The 22639-nt window shown below is 43.4% G+C and overlaps 2 protein-coding genes across 4 annotated transcripts in view; one reads left to right on the plus strand and one right to left on the minus strand.

The window, feature by feature from the left end:
* Positions 1 to 19212, minus strand: part of duox2 (dual oxidase 2) — a 34994-nt gene extending 15782 nt beyond the window's left edge. Inside the window, exons 1-5 of one of the 3 annotated variants that reach the window (XM_072282760.1) lie at positions 18815 to 19212; positions 18101 to 18258; positions 17473 to 17530; positions 3895 to 4029; positions 2488 to 2701 (exon numbers count right to left, since the gene is read on the minus strand). In XM_072282760.1, coding sequence (XP_072138861.1) covers positions 2488 to 2701; positions 3895 to 4029; positions 17473 to 17530; positions 18101 to 18247 — 554 coding nt within the window. In that variant the 5' untranslated portion in view covers positions 18248 to 18258; positions 18815 to 19212. Of the gene's footprint in view, positions 1 to 2487; positions 2702 to 3894; positions 4030 to 17472; positions 17531 to 18100; positions 18262 to 18540; positions 18726 to 18814 lie in introns of those variants that run through there. The other 2 variants (XM_072282759.1, XM_072282758.1) reach the window with 2 other exon arrangements.
* The window catches only part of LOC140212144 (dual oxidase 2-like), a 124559-nt gene continuing 120800 nt past the window's right edge, over positions 18881 to 22639 (plus strand). Inside the window, exon 1 of the mRNA XM_072282757.1 lies at positions 18881 to 19162. The gene's annotated coding sequence lies outside the window, so the exon portion shown is untranslated. The remainder of the gene's footprint in view (positions 19163 to 22639) is intronic.

The raw sequence follows: 22639 nt of genomic DNA on the forward strand, positions 1-22639 counted from the left end.
TAGCCCTGTACTCAGCCTCATCTCCCTTGCTGATGCATCCAACTATTGTGAGTAATTGTGAATACCTCTATCAAATCTCCCCTCATTCCTAACACAGTGGTCACTTTGTTGGTCATTAAGAATGAACCGAGTAACCTGATGCTTCCCTTCAGTAAATTAGAGGTAGCGGTGAGAGTGTAGTGGTAGTGCTGATGAGACAGCAATTGAAATTCTTGACCACTGATCCAAGTATATCAGTTTGAACCTCATCATAGCAGTGAAATTCAAATTCAAATACCTTGATAAATTCAGAACCTTTTACACAGGCTAATCTCCTCAGCGATAAATTGTGAAAATACTCGAATGTTGTAAAACCCAAATAGTTCACTGTTATTGGTTTATTATTATTACTTATTTTTTCTCAGCTCAAGCTGGTGAAACCTGAGGTGCGGACATTGCCAAGCATGCTCGTTTCTCAATTGCTAGGAACCTTCACACTATTCTGGCTATGTTTAGTATTTTGGCTTTCTGAAGATTCACATTGATATTGCTGTGTAGCCCAACTTGTTTCATGCTATTGTGAAGTGCCTTTGGGATGACACCACTTGTAAATATTACTATCGGGACAAGTAAGTTGCTCTTGCTGGTTTATCCTATATTGCTATATTGGTACGGTTATTATGGATTGTCCTATCTGTAATGACGAATTAGCTGTCATATAATGTGTGGGATTCTGACTTTAAAACTGGATCAGGCTTGATTTATAGTAAGGCATGATTTCTTTTATGAGTTTGTATTTTAAAGCAAGATTTTGCTGAATGATGTTTACCACTTGATTGTGCCTGTGTAAGTAATCAGATTGTGTTAAACTGCTACAGGATCCTGTAATGTGTTGGATTGTTTCTGTTTTTTTCTTGGCATTTTCTACATTTATCATCTTGAATTTGTTTGTCTTTTATTATGTATTATGTATATTTTTTGTTATTATTATTGGTTTATTCTATTGGTACATAGGCCCCATGATGTTGTGCAAACATTTTAACCTACCCCAAGATCAATCTACCCCTTCCCTCCCACATAGCCCTCCATTTTCCTGTCTTCCATGTACTGAGATACAGTGTAAAGCCCTTGCAGACACATCATGCCATATATCACTGAGATACAGTGTAAAGCCCAAGCAGACACATCATGCCATACATCAGGAAGGCAAGATGTCCGAACCAAGCTCCACTATTCATAAATGGTCAGGTAATGCAAAAGGGTCTCCAGTTTCACGTTTCTGGGGATGAACATCACCAAAGAGCTGAATAATGCTACACCCTGGTTTGCCAATGGCCTCTGAGTGTAATGGACTGTTACAGAGCAATATTATTTTTTTAACTACTCCATACCACATGTATTGTAAATAATTGTTTTTGCACAAACTGGAGTAGCACCATAATCTCATTGTTTTTAGCAATGACAACGAAGTTCTATTCTATTCCATGTAAGCACATTGAGGTAGTAAAAAGAAAACACAATGCAAAATATACTGTTCCAGCTACAGAGAAAACACAAAGCACGTAGACAAAAGAAGTGCAAGGGCCTTTTTGCGGTAGATTGGGAGATCAAGAGTTCATCCTTTATATGAGGGGTCTACAGAATGACTGTTCACAGTGAGACAGAAACTGTCCTCCAGTCTGCCGGCTTGTTTGCTCAAGCTTTGATATCTTCTGACCAATGGAAGAGAGGAGAGACGGACTGGGGTGGGAGGGGTCCTTAATCATGTTAGCTGCTTTCCCGAGATGGTGGGAAGGTTAGATGGAGTCAGTAGAGGGGAGATTGGTTTGTAAGATACCCTTTGCTGAAGGAAATTTCCTGACCTTACCTAGCTTGCTCTACATGTGAACGTGAGAGATTTGGCAGACACAGGAAATTCAGAGCAACACACACACGCACACATGTTGATGTTTTGGGCCATCAGCAGGCAAGGCAGCATCTATGGAGAGGAATAAACAGTCAACATTTTGGCAGGAGATCCTTCATCAGGACTAATGAAAGGTCCTGGCTCATATCATTGACTGTTCGTTCTTCTCTATAGATGCTGCCTGCACTCCTTAGTTCCTCCAGTATTATGTGTGCGCTGCTCATGCTAAATATATGACTCCCATCCTACAGATGCATTTCAGGATCTATTAGTGATGCACAACAGATATCATTATCAGCAGCAACAATCATTTTCAATGAATGAAGAAAACAAAATATTTGAGAAAATGTTAGCAATTTTTTGCCACTTGCCCACTAACAGCCAGATGTTGAAAGTGAAATTTCCACATTGTTGTGTGTGGGATTTGAACATCCTCCTGTGGTTCAGTCACTACTGTGTCCCTAATCCATCAATTTTTTTGGAGAAACCCACTGGCATTGATTTTAAGTGCTTTGACAGCACCAGGGGGTGATCTTGTATTAACAAACCCTCCTGATTTTCAAATATATCCTATCCAAAATGCAATAATGAGTCTTGCTTACCACATCATAGCTGTTGCATAATGCCCAGAGAACCTGTACTGCATATTAACAATACAGGGAGCCCTTGATGTAAACTTTTCAGCAATATACAAAATTGGATTTGGAAGCCCTCGCTCAAGCCCTCTGTAACTTTCCTTGTCGTAATCCAACTCAAATTTCCATTGGAAGTTTTCATTGTAGTCAATGGTTTCATTCAGCTGGTTCACAGGAAGACCTGTAAGAACAGAGAACTTAGTGTTTCTCATGTTAAACCTAGCAGTCAGCAAGCACAACAAAATAAGACATTAGACATAGGAGCAGAATTAGGCCCTTTGGCCCATTGAGTCTGTCTCTCTATTCCATCTAAGCTGATATCCCTCTCAACCCCATTCTCCTGCCTTCTCCCTGTAACCTCCGACACCCTTACTATCTAAGAACCAGTCAATTTTGTATATACCCATTGAATTGGCCTCCAGGTAAAATGAATTCAACAGTTTCAATACCCTCTGGCTGAAGAAATTTCTCCTCATCTCTATTCTTAAGGGACATCCTTCTATTCAAGGCTGTACTCTCTGATCCTAGACTCCCCTACTATAGGAACCATCCTCTCCATGTCGAAAAAAATACCAAGGGAATATGGCTAGAAAACAGCATGGTGTTATACTTGCAACTTTATTTCTTTTACATACGAATTTTGGTAGATCTGTCACTGAAGCATTCCCTGTTATCATGTAGAGTGTTTGATGCCTCCGGGCCTGTACTTGCCGAAATATAGAAGAATGAGGGAGGATCTCATTGAAACCTACTGAAAATTGAAAGGCCTAGATAGACTGGACGTGGAGAGGATGTTTCCTGTAGTGGGGAGTCTAGGACCAGAGGGCACAGCCTCAGAATAGAAAGACATCCCTTTAGAACAGAGATGAGGAGGAATTTCTTTAGCCAGAGGTTGGTGAATCTGTGTGAATTCATTGCGACAGATGGCTGTGGAGGCTGACATTGGGTATATTTAAAGCAGAGGTTGATAGATTCTTGATTAGTAAGGGTATCAAAGGCTCTTCCAGTCAAGATGGCTCCTGCGTACAATGCTCCTTTGGTCACCATCTTCTGGATAGATCATAAAACCATACATTCCACTTCTTTTATGTTTTTTTTAACATTTGTTCTGCATCTTGGATGTGATTCTGGAACTGTCGGAGCCTGTGATTTGCTGTTTGGAGACCGTTTGGGTGTTCCAGCGCTCTGCAATCTTCAAGAGGATTCGAGGGGGCAGAAGCAGCAAACAGGAACCTCATGGCAGGCAAGCTCCAAGCCTTCTGAAACCGCAGTGATTTTATGATGTAAAACAGCACTTCCCCTTGTACAAACTTTGCTAGTCCTTTTGCCAAAAGAGTTGCTGCCAATTCACAATCAATAAAAGGTTCTACCTACCTTTCAGAGTCACATTGATTCCTGCCAGTCCAATTTGAAGACCCACTCTTGCCCTTATTATCTCACTGCTGAAAGCCTTGTAGGTTGTGTTCACTGTGACATACCCCTCTTCCCAGTCACTGGTGAAGTTGACCACTACAGAGTGAATATAGAGCACAATTACCTTCAGTACCTTCCGTGAATCAGAGGTTCTCAAAGTGTATTATAAATATATCTAGCAGATATGTTGAAGAAATTAATGGTAGATTCAATTTTCATTCAGGTGAGCCTTTTGCAAGTTAACTTCTGTGTACAGGGTCTAAATTGAGGCTATGACTGTGGACAACTACAGAGAAGAAGTTGTGCTTCTTTGACTCGTTGTATATAGAAACATAGAAACATAGAAAATAGGTGCAGGAGTAGGCCATTCGGCCCTTTGAGCCTGCACCGCCATTTATTATGATCATGGCTGATCATCCAACTCAGAACCCCGCCCCAGCCTTCCCTCCATACCTCCTGACCCCCGTAGCCACAAGGGCCATATCTAACTCCCTCTTAAATATAGCCAATGAACTGGCCTCAACTGTTTCCTGTGGCAGAGAATTCCATAGATTCACCACTCTCTGTGTGAAGAAGTTTTTCCTATTCTCGGTCCTAAAAGGCTTCCACTCTATCCTCAAACTGTGGCCCCTCATTCTGGACTTCCCCAACATCGGGAACAATCTTCCTGCATCTAGCCTGTCCAATCCCTTTAGGATCTTATATGTTTCAATCAGATCCCCCCTCAATCTTCTAAATTCCAACGAGTACAAGCCCAGTTCATCCAGTCTTTCTTCATATGAAAGTCCTGCCATCCCAGGAATCAATCTGGTGAACCTTCTTTGTACTCCCTCTATGGCAAGGATGTCTTTCCTCAGATTAGGGGACCAAAACTGCACACAATACTCCAGGTGTGGTCTCACCAAGGCCTTGTACAACTGCAGTAGTACCTCCCTGCTCCTGTACTCGAATCCTCTCGCTATAAATGCCAGCATACCATTCGCCTTTTTCACTGCCTGCTGTACCTGCATGCCCACTTTCAATGACTGGTGTATAATGACACCCAGGTCTCGTTGCACCTCCCCTTTTCCTAATCGGCCACCATTCAGATAATAATCTGTTTTCCTATTTTTGCCACCAAAGTGGATAACTTCACATTTATCCACATTAAATTGCATCTGCCATGAATTTGCCCACTCACCCAACCTATCCAAGTCACCCTGCATCCTCTTAGCATCCTCCTCACAGCTAACACTGCCACCCAGCTTCGTGTCATCCACAAACTTGGAGATGCTGCATTTAATTCCCTCATCCAAGTCATTAATATACATTGTAAACAACTGGGGTCCCAGCACTGAGCCTTGCGGTACCCCACTAGTCACTGCCTGCCACTCTGAAAAGGTCCCGTTTATTCCCACTCTTTGCTTCCTGTCTGCTAACCAATTCTCCACCCACACCAATACCTTACCCCCAATACCGTGTGCTTTAAGTTTGCACACTAATCTCCTGTGTGGGACCTTGTCAAAAGCCTTTTGAAAATCCAAATATACCACATCCACTGGTTCTCCCCTATCCACTCTACTATTTACATCCTCAAAAAATTCTATGAGATTCGTCAGACATGATTTTCCTTTCACAAATCCATGCTGACTTTGTCCGATCATTTCACCGCTTTCCAAATGTGCTGTTATCACATCCTTGATAACTGACTCCAGCAGTTTTCCCACCACCGACGTTAGGCTAACCGGTCTATAATTCCCCGGTTTCTCTCTCCCTCCTTTTTTAAAAAGTGGAGTTACATTAGCCACCCTCCAATCCTCAGGAACTAGTCCAGAATCTAACGAGTCTTGAAAAATTATCACTAATGCATCCACTATTTCTTGGGCTACTTCCTTAAGCACTCTAGGATGCAGACCATCTGGCCCTGGGGATTTATCTGCCTTCAATCCCTTCAATTTACCTAACACCACTTCCCTACTAACATGTATTTCGCTCAGTTCCTCCATCTCACTGGACCCTCTGTCCCCTACTATTTCTAGAAGATTATTTATGTCCTCCTTAGTGAAGACAGAACCAAAGTAATTATTCAATTGATCTGCCATGTCCTTGCTCCCCATAATCAATTCACCTGTTTCTGTCTGCAGGGGACCGACATTTGCCTTTACCAGTCTTTTCCTTTTTACATATCTATAAAAGCTTTTACAGTCCATTTTTATGTTGCCTGCCAGTTTTCTCTCATAATCTTTTTTCCCCTTCCTAATTAAGCCCTTTGTCCTCCTCTGCTGAACTCTGAATTTCTCCCAGTCCTCAGGTGAGCCACTTTCTCTGGCTAATTTGTATGCTTCTTCTTTGGAATTGATACTATCCCTAATTTCTCTTGTCAGCCACGGGTGCACTACCTTCCTTGATTTATTCTTTTGCCAAACTGGGATGAACAATCGTTGTAGTTCATCCATGCAACCTTTAAATGCTTGCCATTGCATATCCACCGTCAATCCTTTAAGTGTCATTTGCCAGTCTATCTTAGCTAATTCACGTCTCATACCTTCAAAGTTACCCTTCTTTAAGTTCAGAACCTTTGTTTCTGAATTAACTATGTCACTCTCCATCTTAATGAAGAATTCCACCATATTATGGTCACTCTTACCCAAGGGGCCTCTCACGACAAGATTGCTAATTAACCCTTCCTCATTGCTCAAAACCCAGTCCAGAATAACCTGCTCTCTAGTTGGTTCCTCGACATGTTGTTTCAAAAAACCATCCCGCATACATTCCAAGAAATCCTCTTCCTCAGCACCTTTACCAATTTGGTTCACCCAATCTACATGTAGATTGAAGTCACCCATTATAACTGCTGTTCCTTTATTGCACGCATTTCTAATTTTCTGTTTAATATAGGTGATGTTGGAAGGAAAACAGATGAAGTCTTTAATTATTCAGGCTACTCAAGATATGAAACTGTTCTGAATTAAACAATAACAATAGAATTTATATTGGAAATTGAGTTCGGTTCCCAGGCACTTTGCCAAATACTTCCATGTTTTTAAAAAAAAAAATACACAGTTCTTGGAATTTGGAAATTGTTTCCTTTGTATATAAAAGGAATAAGACCATAAGACCATAAGACAAAGGAGCAGAAGTCGGCCATTTGGCCCATCAAGTCTGCTCCGCCATTTTATCATGAGCTGATCCATTCTCCCATTTAGTCCCACTCCCCTGCCTTCTCACCATAACTCTTGATGCCCTGGCCACTCAGATACCTATCAATCTCTGCCTTAAGTACACCCAATGACTTGGCCTCCACTGCCGCCTGGGCAACAAATTCCATAGATTCACCACCCTCTGGCTAAAAAAATTTCTTCGCATCTCTGTTCTGAATGGGCGCCCTTCAATCCTTAAGTCATGCCCTCTAGTACTAGACTCCTCCATCATGGGAAACAAAATATGAAATTAGCCAGGAAAAGCATAGGCTGTTTCATGCCCAACCACATGAATTAAGATAGGATCTGGAGCATCCCTGATGGGATCTTATTGATGCAGACAATTCAGTGGCAGAGTCAGTGAGGAGCATTCTGCCCACTCCCAACAGCAGCCATGGCAGTAATGGAGCTTCCGGGTTTGGTGAAAGAGACTCAGACACTCTTGAGAGTAAGATAAATGTCAGGGATGGGGGAGGGAATGAGCAGTGGCGGGAGAGGGGGGATGCTCTGAGAGCTATGTGACCAAAGCCTCCAATTCCACCACTGGAAGAAGATTTTGGTGGGGGAGGGTGTGTACCTCTGGCTCCCTCTTCCACCATGTGAATTCCCTGCACATATGAGCAATGAGGAAAGACTTCCTGTCCTTCCAAGGTACTTGAGATGAGCTGCACTCCACTAAACACAGTTGTGATGAGACATTTTAGGATCTAGGTCAGGGACTCATGCATTGATGTGATATGATATGTGTAGGCAGTTTTGTGAAAGGGGATGTGAGGACTATTATCATAGGCTGTAGATCAAACAAACCACAGAAGCACACAGTTCAGCCCAATCCCACCAAGTCTACATCAACCTTCAAGCAACCATCTATCCAGTAAAATCAAAGATCCCTTCCACCTCAAAATGTCTCTTTTCACCCTCTGTTCATGGGGCAGAAAATACAGAAGTTTGAAAATACCAGGATCAAGCACAGCTTCTATGCTGATGTTATAAGAATCTTGAATAGACACTTAACCTCACAATTTACCTTGTTATGGATCTTGCACCTTATTGTCCCCCTGTACCACGCTTTCCCTATCATTGTAATGCTGTAATCCGTTGCTGGTTCCCTCAATGCACTTGTGTTCTGAAATTATTTGTATGAATAACTTGCAAATCTACTATTTTCGTAGTAGCTCAGTTACACATGACAATCAATAATAAACCACTTTCAATTCCATTCACAATTAAACTACCAAACCATGCAAGCTTAAGTTGTGGTTTGAAACCGCAGCACCCCACAGTCACAGAATGAATTTACACACTCCACACAGACAACACCAGAAATCAGGAATGAATCGGGGTCACTGGAACTGGCAGGCAGTGGTTCTACTGTCGTGTCCTTTTCTCCTGAAAAGAGTGTGCACGGGCAGCCATCGATTCCTAATGGCGGAACGTCAACCCACAGTCAGCTCCATTACTCCGTGCCCATTAAAGCGTCAAGCAAGACTAAAGTCGATGAGGGCACGAGTGGAAGAAATGAACGGGTGCTTCTCGGCCGGCGCCGTCTGCCTGCGTTTGACTGTTGTCCCTCTTGCTGTTACCGGCGGAAGGTGCAGGAGTCTTGGGTCCCATGCTAAAAGGTTCAATCGTGTCGGCGGCTTGTGACTCACTTTTGGGGACTCAGCAGTTCACGTTTCACATGTTTTTGTTTACTCTTTTTTTACTATCTGCACGATTTGATCGGGGCACTTCGGTGCAGAACTGGCTCTGCAGTTGTGGCCTGCGGCCATTGACACAGCGCTGAACTGGCTGACTCAGTGGCTGTGGCCTGCGGCCATCACCTCCGGGACCAGCTTCACTTGCCTCAATGGCTCATGGCTCTGGACTGACTTCCGGGGACTCTGTGGTTTGATGTTTAACATTCTGGGTCTCAGTCACTCGTCGTTTTGTTGTTTCCGCAATTTGTTCTTTTTTTCACGTGTTGGGTGCTTGATAGCCTTTGTTGTGTGGGGTTTTTCTTTAAACAGGTTCTGTGTCGCATGGCTGCTTGTGGAAAGATGAAACTCAGGATTGTATACAGTACATACTTTGAAAATAAATGTCCTTTGAACTTTTGGTTACTGTGAACTGCAGTGAAATGAAGGAGTGGAACACAAAGGGGAAACTTTGCTTGCTTTGGTAGCTATGAGTGTGTGTGGCACATTAGACAGGTTGACAGTGCGTCCTTTCTCTTCACAAGGATGAGGCATCAAACAATTTGCAGGAAGAACTTCCTAGGTCAGACAGCTCAATGAAAGGAAAGGAACTGTTGACGTTCTGTGTCGAAACCCTAATCAGTCCTGATATGCACCAGCATGACAGCATAAAGGCTAGAGTAATGCTTTACAGTGCCAGCAACTGAGGTTTGTTTCCGGCCACAGACTGAAAGGAGTTTGTGCATCCTCCCCTTGACCACAGGTGCTCCAGTTTCCAAAGATGTATGAGTTAGGGTTAGTAAGTTGTGGGCAAGCTACCTTGGGCTGCTCCCAGCACCTCGGACATTTCACTGTGTCACAAACGAGAGAAAATCTGCAGATGCTGGAAATTGTAACAGCAAATACGAACACTGGAGGAACTCAGCAGGCCAGGCAGCATCTATGGAAAAGAGTGAATGGTCGATGTTTCGGGCTGAGACCCTTCTTCAGGAAGTTGCAATGTTCCATTCTGCAGGCGACTAATAAAGCTAATCTTTAATTCCTTTCCTCCACCAGATGCTGCTCGACCCACTGAGTCCCTCTAGCAGATTGTTTGTTGCTCCGGGTTCGAGCATTTGCAGCCTCCTGTGTCTCTCGGGAGATTGGTGCTGTTCTGCTGGTTCTCGGTAAACTTCTTTGTCCTTCCGTCCTTCTGCTTCTCTTGCTCCTGCTGCCCTTCAACCTCCAAAGGCCTGTCCAGGAGCTGAAGGACTGTCTGTATGGGTGGGTGGGGGGGAGAGAGGAAAGGGGCTCGTTTTCCCGTTGTTCTTTCGTTGCTTGGTGTGTTCTCTGTTGTGGGTTTGCTACGTTGGTGCCGGAATGTGCGACGACACTCAAAAGCCGCACATCCCCAGGTACATTGGTTGTTAATGCAAAAGACACATTCCACTGTGTGTTTCCACGTTCACCTGATAAATAGGTCTGAATCTGAACCTGTGTTTGTGACACACAACACACCGTCAGGAAGTCTCCAAGCCTCTCCTCCATCTGGGCATATAACGCAGTCTACCTCAAGATTGATGCAGTTTCCAAAAGGAATCTGATACTTGTGTACAGGAATCTGATACTTCTGATACCAGTGACGTTGTGGGGATGGAACTGGACTCTCTGACGGTGGTGTCTGAAAAGAGGATGCTGTCCAAGTTGCATGCCATCTTGGACAATGTCTCCCATCCACTACATAATGGACTGGTTGGGCACAGGAGTACATTCAGCCAGAGACTCAGTCTACCGAGATGCAACACAGAGCGTCATAGGAAGTCATTCCTGCCTATGGCCATCAAACTTTACAACTCGTCCCTTGGAGGGTCAGACACCCTGAGCTGGTCCTGGACTTATTTCTTGGCATAAATTACATATTACTATTTAATTATTTATTGTGCAACTGTAACGAAAACCAATTTCCTCTGGGATCAATAAAGTATGACTATGACTATGACTATACTTGCCTTGAGTCTGATTTAATCAGCATCTACAAGAGGGTTGTACACTGGTGTGCAGGTTGAGGAAAATACTGTGGTCCGCACCTTCCCTTCAGGATCCCGCCCTCGGCTGATATGGAAAATACCTGGCTGTCACATCTCCCAAAGGATAAATCCATCCTGTTAGCTTCCCAGGAGCTTGTTATCAGTAAATTATCCTGATGGTCTACAAGCACCTGGATATTTGGAGTGCAGAAGCCCTTCCTCTTCAGGAAAAAGCCAAGGTTTACAACAGAAAATGTGCAAAGCATGCAGTTTACACATGTATGAAGCCAGGATTACCTTGTCTCTCAGATTAGCTGAGAAATGCATGCATTAAATCTTGGGAGATAGTGATACCAATTTACCCCCTGTGCATTCCTACAAGGGTACAGATGACCCCTCACTGTGGTATTAATCATCCTATAAGGGTAAAGATGACCCTTCACTGGGGTATTGATCATCCTACAAGGGTAAAGATCCTCACTGTTGTATTGATCATCCTATAAGGGGATAGATGACCCTTCATCTTGTTATTAATCATCCTACAAGGGTAAAGATGACCCCTCACAGAGGTATTGATCATCCTATAAGGGGATAGATGACCCCTCACAGAGGTATTGATCATCCTACAAGGGTAAAGATGACCCCTCACAGAGGTATTGATCATCCTATAAGGGGATAGATGACCCTTCATCGTGGTATTTATTGATTTTCATTCACTCGAAGACATCAACATCTAAATTTAACAATAGTCCAGGATCTGCAAAAACCTTCTTGCTCAGTCTGCTTTTCACTCTGGGCTCTGGAAGTCTATTTAAAACCCTGCATTAACCATGTTCTGTTTATACAGTATGGGCTAGAGACAGTGCCTTGTCAAGTGTGTGAGTTTAAAACACACCTTACCAGGTACAGTCCACACTATTTGCATTGCGTGCCTAATGGACCTTTTAGAAATTCTTACACAGACTGGATCAGTGCCCAGGGCCAGTGAACCAGGGAAAAACTTTCCCTTACATGACATTATGTTTAGCTCTATATTTCTTTACTGCCAATAGTTTGATTTTAACATTTTAGTAATACCCTTTAGGGGAGAAAGTCGTCTTTCTTACCATTGTTCTGTATAATTCAGAACTTTGCATTCCTTCCAGATTTAGTATCTTCCTTCTGGTACAACACTATTTGTCTTGGAGACGTGGAGTCCTGGTGTAAAGTTTTAACCTGAAATGTTGACAATTTCTTCCTCCTCACCCTCCCCCACAGGTGATGCTTGACCTGCTGAGTTCTCCCGGTGAAATTGTACTGTACTTAACTATCATGGTTAAATGTCAGGAGTTGTGTCATAGCAGCACGTAAATGCTAGACAGTCTTCAGACACTGGAAGCCCAAAGCAACACACAAACTGCTGGAGGAACTCAGCAGGCCAGGCAGCATCTATGGAAATGAATAAACAGTTGATGTTTCAGCATGAGAACCTTCTTCAGGGCTGGAAAGGAAGGGGGAAGGTGGGGGGGCGGGGGTCAGGGAAGAAGGAGAGCAAAAAGGTGATACGTGAAGCCTGGTGGATGGGAGAGAAAGGGCTGGAGAAGAAGGATCTGAAGCACAGCTGAGTAAACGCTGTGACAAAAGTAATCGCAGATTTTGGAATCAGGATCAAAAAACAGGAAGAAAGGCGTGGTCCAAGCAACACCTGCAGAGGCAGAGGGACGGTCACTGTCTCGGGTCCAGACCCTGCATCAGGACTGAGTGTGCAGAGGGGAGGTGGCCAGTATAAAGAGGTGAGGAGGGTTGGCGTGTGAATGATAGTCGGAAGCAAGTGAGGAGGGAGACGGAGGATGCAAACTGTTGAGTCCAGACTCACAGACCATAGACTGGTTGAGTGGTGTCGCAACAACAACTTCGCACTCAATCAGTAAGACCAAGGACTTAATCGTTGGCTTCAGGAAGCGGAAGTTGAAGGAACACATGCCAGTCCTCATTGAGGGATCAGCAGCGGAAAGAGTGAACAGCTTCAAGTTCCTGGGTGTTAACATTTTTGAAAGTCTATCCTGGGCTCAATATTACAAAGAAGGCATAACAGTGGCTATACTTCATTAGGAGTTTGAGGAGATTTGGTATGTCACTAAAGATTCTTGCAAATTTCTACAGATGTACCATGGAAAGCATTCTAAATGGTTGCCTCACCATCTGGAATGGAGGGGCTACTGCACAGGATTGGAAAAAGCTGCAGAAAGTTGTAAACTCAGTCAGCTCCATCATGGAGCAATAACCTCCCGAGTATTGAGGACGTCTTCAAAATGCGATACATTAATAAGAACTCTCATCAGGACTGAGTGTGCAGAGGGGAGATGGTCAGTATAAAGAGGTGAAGAGGGTTGGCGTGTGAGTGATAGTTGGAAGCAAATGAGGAGGGAGACGAAGGACGCAAAATCTCAAAATGGAGGGGAGGAGAAGATGGCGGCGCGATGCAGCGCGTGCGGCTGCTCCGAATTGATATCGTATTTGTTAAATAAGGGCCGTGCACAATCCTGATTTGATGGAGACGGACGTGAGAAGCACGGAGGAACATCTGGAGAAATTTCTGAAATGCCTGCTTCGCTGCCGCTGCTACTGTGCGATTGAGAATCTCCGGAGGGAAAGGCTACAAATCCTTGGCTTTGCCTATTGCCGGGGCCGGGGTCGAAGCGCTCGACAGGGATGGTGCTCGGTGTCGGAGGGCTGGTCGGAGGCTCGAAGTTTTCGGACGGACTCAGAGTCGGACTGTGGTCGGGTGCTTCCAGGATGCTGCATCGGCAAGTTTGCAGCGCTGGAAGCTCATGGCAGGGAGAGTTTCTCCCTTCAACCGTCTGCGTGAGATGATGGGACTTTCGAGAGACTTTGAGACTTTTTTTTAACCATGTCCATGGTCTGTTCTTCATCAAATTATAGTATTGCTTTGCACTGTTGTAACTATGTGTTATAATTATGTGGTTTTTGTCAGTTTTTTTTTAGTCTTGGTTTGTCTTGTGTTTCTGTGATATCATTATGGAGGAACAAATTGTATCATTTCTTAATGCATGCATTACTAAAAGACAATAAAAGACGACTGCATGTCCTCATAATCTAATATAATCTAATCATTTAGGACATGCCCTCTTCTCATTGCTAGCATCAATGTAAAGATACAGGAGCCTGAAGACACACACTCAACATTTTGGGAATAGCTTCTTCTGCAGCGCCATCAGATTTCTGAATGAACAATGAACCCGTGAACACTACTTCACCATTTTTTCTCTCTTTTTGCAGTATTTCCTTAATTTAGTTTTGAACATATACTTCTTATTGTAATTTATAGCTTTTATTATTATTTAATTACTATGTATTGCAATGTAATGCTGCCAAAAAGCAACAAATTTCATGACAAATGCCAGTGATATAGAACATAGAATAGTACAGCACAGTACAATCCCTTCAGCCCACAATGTTGTGCCGACCCTCAAACCCTGCCTCCCATATAAGCCCCCACCTTAAATTCCTCCATATACCTGTCCAGTAGTCTCTTAAACTTCACTAGTGTATCTGCCTCCACACTGACTCAGGTAGTACATTCCACGCACCAACCACTCTCTGAGTAAAAAACCTTCCTCTAATATCTCCCTTGAACTTCCCACCCCTTACCTTAAAGCCATGTCCTCTTGTATTGAGCAGTGATGCCCTGGGGAAGAGGTGCTGGCTATCCACTCTATCTATTCCTCTTATTATCTTGTCACCTCTATCATGTCTCCTCTTATCCTCCTTCTCTCCAAAGAGTAAAGGCCTAGCTCCCTTAATCTCTGATCATAATGCATACTTTCTAAACCAGGCAGCATCCTGGTAAATCTCCTCTGTACCCTTTCCAATGCTTCCACATCCTTTCTATAGTGAGGCGACCAGAACTGGACACAGTACTCCAAGTGTATTAAACCTGATTCTGAACATTAGAACATAGAAGGGTACAGTACAGTACAGGTCCATTGGCCCACAATGTTGAGCCAACCCTCTAACCTATTCCATAATCAATCTAACACTTCTCTTCCACATTGCCCTCCATTTTTCTATCATCCTTGTGTCTATCTAAGACTCTCTTAAGTCTCCCTAATGTATCTGCCTCTAGCACCACCCCTGGCAGTACATTTTATGTATGTACCTACCACCCTCCATGTAAAAAAAACTATCTCTGACATCCCCCTATACTTTCCTCAAATCACTTAAAATTATGCTCCTTCATATTTTTATGAGTTATATTGGGTTTCTTGGTTTTCTGGCAGCCTGTAAGGAAACAAATTTCAAGGTTGAATTAACTATTCATACTTTGATAATAAATGTACTTTGAACCTTTAGCTATTTCCACCCTGGGAAAAAATCTCTGGCTGTCCACGCTATCTATGCATCTTATACACCTCTATCAAATCACCTCTCATCCTCCTTGACTCCAAAGAGACAAAGCTCTAATTCTCTCAACCTGTTCTCATAAGACACGCTCTCTAATCCAGGTAGCATCCTGGTAAGTCTCCTCAGCACCCTCTCTAAAGCTTCCACATCATTGTCATAACGAGTTGACCAGAAATGAACAGAATATTCTAAGTGTGGTCTCCCTAGAGTTTTATCGAGCTCATATAAAGTTTTATAGACAGCATAATTCATATTCTCTATAACTTATGTTAGTTTGCAGCTTTCAACTCAATCTCCCAACTAATGAAGGCCAACGCACCATATGCTTTCTTAATCACCCCGTCATGAACCCTGCAACTTGCCATAGAGCATTGAGCTTCAAAAGTGTTTGAGCACATGTGTTTACGAATCAATATCTTTGCTAGAGTTGTTAAGCTCTTGTGTTAATTGTTTAATCTTGTTAATTGTGGCTGGCATATGTTTCCCACATTCTATGATTATTTAAAGAGGTCTCCCAGTCAGTGCCTTGCTGGGGTCATTGTGTTGGAGAGAATGATGAATTGACTCATGGTGTCACCCAGTCACTCCTCTGAGCCTCTGTTGGTATTCTGTTGTCTAGCCTCTAGTTTCCATCTCTTCCTGGGGATCCTATCCTATCTTCCTCTGCTCCTGGTTCAAGTCATGAGCCTGCCATCCGCAGCTCCTGGGTTGAGTAGCTGCCAGCAACCTCCATGACAGAACGCCTCCTACCATTCTTCCTGGGTCTAGTCCTTCAAGGGTGCACCATGACTAAATGTCCCCACTAAAGCACTGACTGGGAGACCTCTTTAAATAATCATAGAATACAGGAAACATGTTACAGCCACAATTAATTTCACAAGATTAAACCTAGAACACAAGGGCTTAACAACTAGCAAAGATATTGATTAGCAAACACAGGTGCTCAAACAGCCTAGAAGCTTAATGTTCTATGGCTATCTACAAGGCTTATGATGCACCTATCAACTTGTATGGCAACTTTGAGGGAACTGTGGACATGGATCCCAATATCCTTCTGTTCCTCCACTAGGATACGGGCCATACATTTAGAGCATGTCTCATGAGACCACGGATTTGCACCTTGGAAGGTTTCCAGGGCGCAGGCCTGGGCAAGGTCATATGGAAGACCAGCAGTTGCCCATGCTGCAAGTCTCACACCACCGATGTTGTCCAAGGGAAGGGCATTAGGACCCATACAGCTTGGCACTGGTGTCGTCACAGAGCAACGTGTGGTTAAGTGCCTTGCTCAAGGACACACACGCTGCCTCAGCCAAGGCTCGAACTAGCGACCTTCAGATCACTAGACCAACGCCTTAACCACTTGGCCATGCGCCAACACAGTATGTATATTTTATTTATCTTGGTGGGTTCCAAATCTTTGGAGCTATTTTTCCCCAAAGGTCGTAGCTATTTAATTCTTGAGTAGGTTCAACACACTGTTGTACACTAAAGGGAATAAGAGGTCTGGGAGAAGGAGGACAAGGGTCAGAGACAGCTGAGAATTGCCAAGCTTTATTGAAACTACTTCACTCCATTTCAGCACTAAGTGCAGTCTCACTCCTGCTAATCTCTGCCCAGATCTGCTCCAGTGAAATATATCTGTGACACATAAAATCTGTTTCTTGTATTTTCATTTCAGGGTCAGAATCAGGTTTATTATCACTGATAAATGTCGTGATGTATTGAATATTGAGTTATTATGACATAAAGTTCCCTTGCTCCTTCCCCAGTGAGAGCAAGCCACCATTTGAGGCAACACCCCAAATCAGCAGGGAAGTATTTTGATTCTACAATCAAGAATCTACTTTATTTGCCATATATATTTACATGTATGAGGAATTTGCTTTGGTATGTTGGTCAGGGTGTGACATTATACAGTTATAAAGAATAACAAATATATAAAAAATACAATGTAAACAGAATTATAAAGGTGGGTTAAATTGTCTACAGTGCAGTGATGAGGTTAATAGATAGAGGGAGGGATGGGCAGCTAACTAGAATGGTTGATCACATTAACTGCCTGGGGGGAGTTTAAGATGGTGTGAAGCTTTTTTTTGTTTTCATAGCCCTATATCAGTTAGATCTAAATAAAAACAAGGAACACGAAGAAATATAACAGGGAATTATCTCCACTAGTGCTGCCTGACCTGCTGAGTATTTTGTCTTTATTGTAGTAAATTCTGCACTGGCAAACGTGGCAAATGGGAAAACAATGTTTATAAATGCTCCACTTACCCACAATTATCACACCAATGAATAGGCTTAGAATAACTCTGCAGAACGAATAGATTCTCTGCATACAAAAGATAAAATATATTTTAAAGGCAAGCAAGTTGTGTTTAGTCCAAATATAATTCCGGTGGTCGAATTTTTTAATGGTTCGGATTTTTTAAAATAATCGGCGATTAGTTTCAGCTACATATTCGACGATACAACTAATTAATTTTAAAATTGCATTAATCAACATCCACCGACTAAAATTATAATAAGAGATGACTTATTTTAAAAGAAATGAGCGTAAACGCGGCGTTTTCGCCGCGTTTTACGTCCGTTCGGGCCATCTACCCACTGTCACTGTTGAGATGCACACGAGCTAAGCGTGCCCGATGCAATCAGCTCGCCCGTTAGGAAACAAAGTAGAGAAGCGGAGAACACAGACACTGGAATCTGGAGCAATACACATGACCACAAAAAGATGGAAGAACGCAGAGGTCTCGGCCCGAAGCACCGACTGTCCCTTTCGCTGCCCGTAAGACGTCCGTGATTGCTTGAAAACTCCGGATGCGCGCTTGTACCTCAGAATCAGAATCGAGTTTGGTATCACTGCCATAAATCGTGAATAAAAGAATGTCCGGTTACTTACCCCTCTGCCCCTGATGCCGGGGAGAATAATAAGGAAGGTCACCGCAAGGACCAAAAAGACTAGGATAACCACAAGCAAGGTGATGGCGAAGATGAACGCCGTTTGTTCTTGGACGTAGAAGGGAGAAATCCCATTGAACAAAGTCATGGTTGAATCGCCTGCTGCAGGAAAAGGAAAGTTACCCCGTTATCTAATCGCTGAAATGCAGAATGATGCTTAAACGAAAATGTTAAAGTATGTATTAAAGTAGGCGGCATCCGTGCAATAACGATGCAAATCACTAACGTTGATTTGGTGCTGACTTCTACACAGATATATTCACTTTTTATTTTGTAAAAATAAACGTAACGGCAGTTAACATTATTCTAAATTCGACCAAGCAAGTCAAGTTCTAGTGCGATGCTGAAAAAGTATGTCAGAATGCCATAATAATGTCTTACAGATCGAGACGACGGTGGGGCGAAAACCCAGACTGCGCGCGGAACAATACCGTCAAAAACCGCTTCCTTCTGATAGACAACGTATTTTGTTACTGTCTGCATCTTACATCGTCTGGTTTTCCTCCGCTTTCTTTTAAAGAGACAGTGCTCCGTGGCCAATTTATTTTTAAAAGGTCGTATTTATTTTTTTCTCCAAATTTAAGAATTCTAGCAAGTTTTTAATATAATTTCTCTCTGTGTGTGAGAGAGGGATGTGTTCTGATGATCCACTCACCTTAATACGGGTTGGAGTCACGGGGGGGGGGGCGGAATTACGCTTCTCACCACCAGGGTAAATCTCAGAAGCAAAGGAAATATTGTAAACTGTTGCTCCCTCGTATTCTGTCCCATCCAATTTATACTCCTGCTGCTTTGCCCACTTTAGGAAGTGCTCCAGAACTTTACGTCAGATATCCAGTAAATAATCGAAAGTGGGGTTTTCTAGAACAGGATTTCTTCCTGGTACCTGATGCAATTTCTCCCACACCTTCTCTCTACGTAAGAGACCCTCCTCCCGCGGTTGCAGAGTCCCAGTTGTGTTGGCCCATCCCGAGACGCGGGAGCTTGTTAATCGACTCGGCAGGTAAGTGGCTTCGCAGCGAGTCACACTTTCAAATCTTTTGGTGGATGGTTGGCAAGATCTGCAACGCGTAATCTGGAGCCCAGATTCCGAGACCGCGTTTCTATCTGAGTAGAAACCTCAATCCTGCTACGCCGAAAGCATGGGGCGTATTCAATTGGGCATTGAAATTAGAGAGGTCAGGATTAAACAGCTCTCAGCTCCTTAACAGAATCAGAACCAGGTTAATGGTCAGTGGAAATATGTTGTTTAGTGGCAGCAGTACAGTGGCATGCATAAGAACTCTAAATTACATTAAGAAATATATTTTTAAATAAATTGTGTAAAAAAGAACAAACAATAGTGAGGTGACACACATCCAAGTTGTTGGTGAACGCAGCAGGCCAGGCAGCATCTGTAGGAAGAGGTGCAGTCGACGTTTCAGGCCGAGACCCTTCGTCAGGACTAACTGTTAGACGAAGGGTCTCGGCCTGAAACGTCGACTGCACCTCTTCCTACAGATGCTGCCTGGCCTGCTGCGTTCACCAGCAACTTTGATGTGTGTTGTTTGAATTTCCAGCATCCGCAGAATTCCTGTTGTTTGCGTTTAAAACCAATAGTGAGGTAGTTGTTCGTGGACCGTTCATAAATCTGATGTCGGTGAGGAAGCAACTGTTCCTAAAACGTTGAGTGTGTGTCTTCACGCTCCCATGCCTCCTTTTTGATGGTAGAAGAGGGCATGTCCCGGGTAATGGGGGGTCCTTAATGAATGATATCTTATCTGTCTGGTCCTCTAACACACTGCCGTGTGAACAGAGTTCATTTCCTCCTGGATTAGCGCTACGGTACTTCATATTTTTGTTGTTTGTTTAAAAATAGGTAAATTCCCTCTGAAGTTCTTGCCGATAGAGTTGCCGTGAAGGGCGAAATCCGATGCGGTTTAATATTGACTAATACGCCACCTTACTACAGGACCAGCTCTGCGGGACGGACGCCAGTTTTTATCGTCGCAAATCCGCTCTGCGGTCCTGTATCTGTTGTTACGCGCTTTAACGCTGTAGATTGTGAGGGGTCGTTGCAATATTTACATCCCCCATCGTAAGTCTAGAAGCGCATTAATGATGAAACTGGTTGTTGTTTCAAGGTTTAGCATTTTTTCTTAGGTAAAGACTTTAAATACACGCAGGTTTTAGTTGAGTTGTCTGCTACGTATCAATAGATCCTGGAGAAGGGCGCTGTTCGACAGGGAAAGGATCAGTGATTTAGTTTTTGGTAGTTGATCAATGTAAGGTTTTTTTTATCCACCTTCTTTGCTGACTTTCGGCACTCCGTGCAGTAGGGTGTGTGTGCGCACTCTGACGTATCGGCGGTTACAACCGTCTCTGTCAACATAACAGAAATTCCAAAAGCGCTTCACAGGGCATCACGTTTTAGCGCGGATTGTGCAACGTAATACATAGAATCTGAATCAGAATCAGGTTTAATATCCCTAGTATATGTCGTTATATCTGTTTTGCGGCAGTAATGCATTGCAATGCATATTTTTTTTAAAAAAAGCTATATATTTCAATAATATTTAATGCTTACATAATTTAAGAACTATAAATTGAAATTATATAAACATTCACCAGTATTATTAAATTAAATAAGTAATGCACAAAACAGCAAAAAATAGGAGCAGAATCAGGCCATTCGGTCGATCGATCTGCGTCTGGACACAGCTGGACAGTAATCTCAAACTGAAACTGAGAATGCAGCCGGCCGTCACCAACTGGCAGTTCGAGATCAGTAAATATCGGAAATACTCAGCATTTGCTGAGAGGCACTGGGCAGATGAGTCAGATGGACTAAACTGGTGATACAAGTAGATGCAGATGGACTCGGGAGCAACAACGGGGCGAAAGGAATTTCGGGGTCGAAACTCTGACCCTAAATGCCGACTGTGACCCGAAACGGCGATCATTCCTTTTCCTCCCGGAGATGCTGCTCTACCCGCTGAGTTCTTCCAGCAGATTGTGTGTTGGGAACTAAAATGGTAAATTATTTTATCATTGTCGCACGTACAGTGAAAGAATATAACTTTGTTTTGCATTCTGTCCATACAGGTCATTTAATCACATCAATACCTGGAGGTAGAACTATGGGAAAGGCAAAAACAGAATGCAGAGTTAAGGGTTACAGTCACTGCAGATGCAGGACATCTAGAGCAATATACACATTGTGCTGGAGGAGCTCGGCAGGGCAGGCAGTCGAAGTTTTGGCCAACAAGTCCCGATGAATGGTCTCTGCCCGAAACGTCGACTGCTTATTCCCATCCGTAGATGTTGCCCGACCTGCTGAGTTCCTCCAGCACATTGTGTGCATTGCCGAAGTGCTACAGTTACAGAGAAAGTGCAGTAGACAGGCAATAACATGCAAGTCCATGGCAAGGTAAACTGTGACCACAATTCTGAGTATCTATAGTATTTTGCTTTTTGGAAAAAAAATAGGACGCTTACCAGCACGTAACTTCTCGATGTAGTTATACTGTGAATAATCTTCAAGAACTTTTTTGAAGAGATGTATTAAATGTCAGATCCAATGTAGTTGATTACCGGAAGAATGGCTATCGTGGTTTTAATATTAATAAAACCTATGTCAGTTTCCTGAACAAAACGATCGCCAATTTTTAACAAGCTTTCCCTTCTACTGAGTCGACTCTTTGCCGGTCCTGAAGAAAGAAACATTGACTGTTTATTCATTTACGTGGAATCTGCCTGACCTGCTGAGTTCCTCCAGCATTTTGTGTTTTTTGATTTGACTCTGTTTGTTGTTTAGAAGGACACAAGCTTTACCTCAGCGGTGTAATTCTCCGATATACTTTCCCAAGCCGTAACGGCGAGTACAAGCAAATCAATTGAAGGGAAACACGGCGTCTGCAGTATCTCCTGTGTTTATCAAGTCTGTCCTGGAATAGTTTGGGCAAATTGGCTTAGTGGAGGGAACAAAAACCAGGGAGGGTTGACCAAAAGTAACTAGTGGAGAGTTGGAGATGGGGATGAGGGGAAACTTTCAATGGACGATTTGCTGAGGCATCTCAGCTGGTCGCGCTGCAATATTCACCCAGAGGCAGACGGGTGGTGGGTAGTGAAACCTCATGTGCTATGTTTTCTAGGCAGTCAGAGTCACACAAAAGTGCAGCACAGAAACAAGCCATTCGGCCAGTCCATATGAAACCATTTAAACTGCATCGACCTCCACCGGGACCATAGCCCTCCATAACCCTACCATCCATGTACCTATCCAAACTTCTCTTAAATGTTGAAATTGAGCTCGCATGCACCGCTGGCATAAACCACTCAGTCCTTTGGGACTGAAGCAACACACATCAAAGTTGCTGGTGAACGCAGCAGGCCAGGCAGCATCTCTAGGAAGAGGTACAGTCGACGTTTCGGGCCGAGTCCCTTCGTCAGGACTTCGTTAGTCCTGACGAAGGGTCTCAGCTGGAAATGCCGACTGTAC

The sequence above is a fragment of the Mobula birostris genome, chromosome 18 (assembly GCF_030028105.1).
Source record: "Mobula birostris isolate sMobBir1 chromosome 18, sMobBir1.hap1, whole genome shotgun sequence".
Taxonomy (NCBI): domain Eukaryota; kingdom Metazoa; phylum Chordata; class Chondrichthyes; order Myliobatiformes; family Myliobatidae; genus Mobula; species Mobula birostris.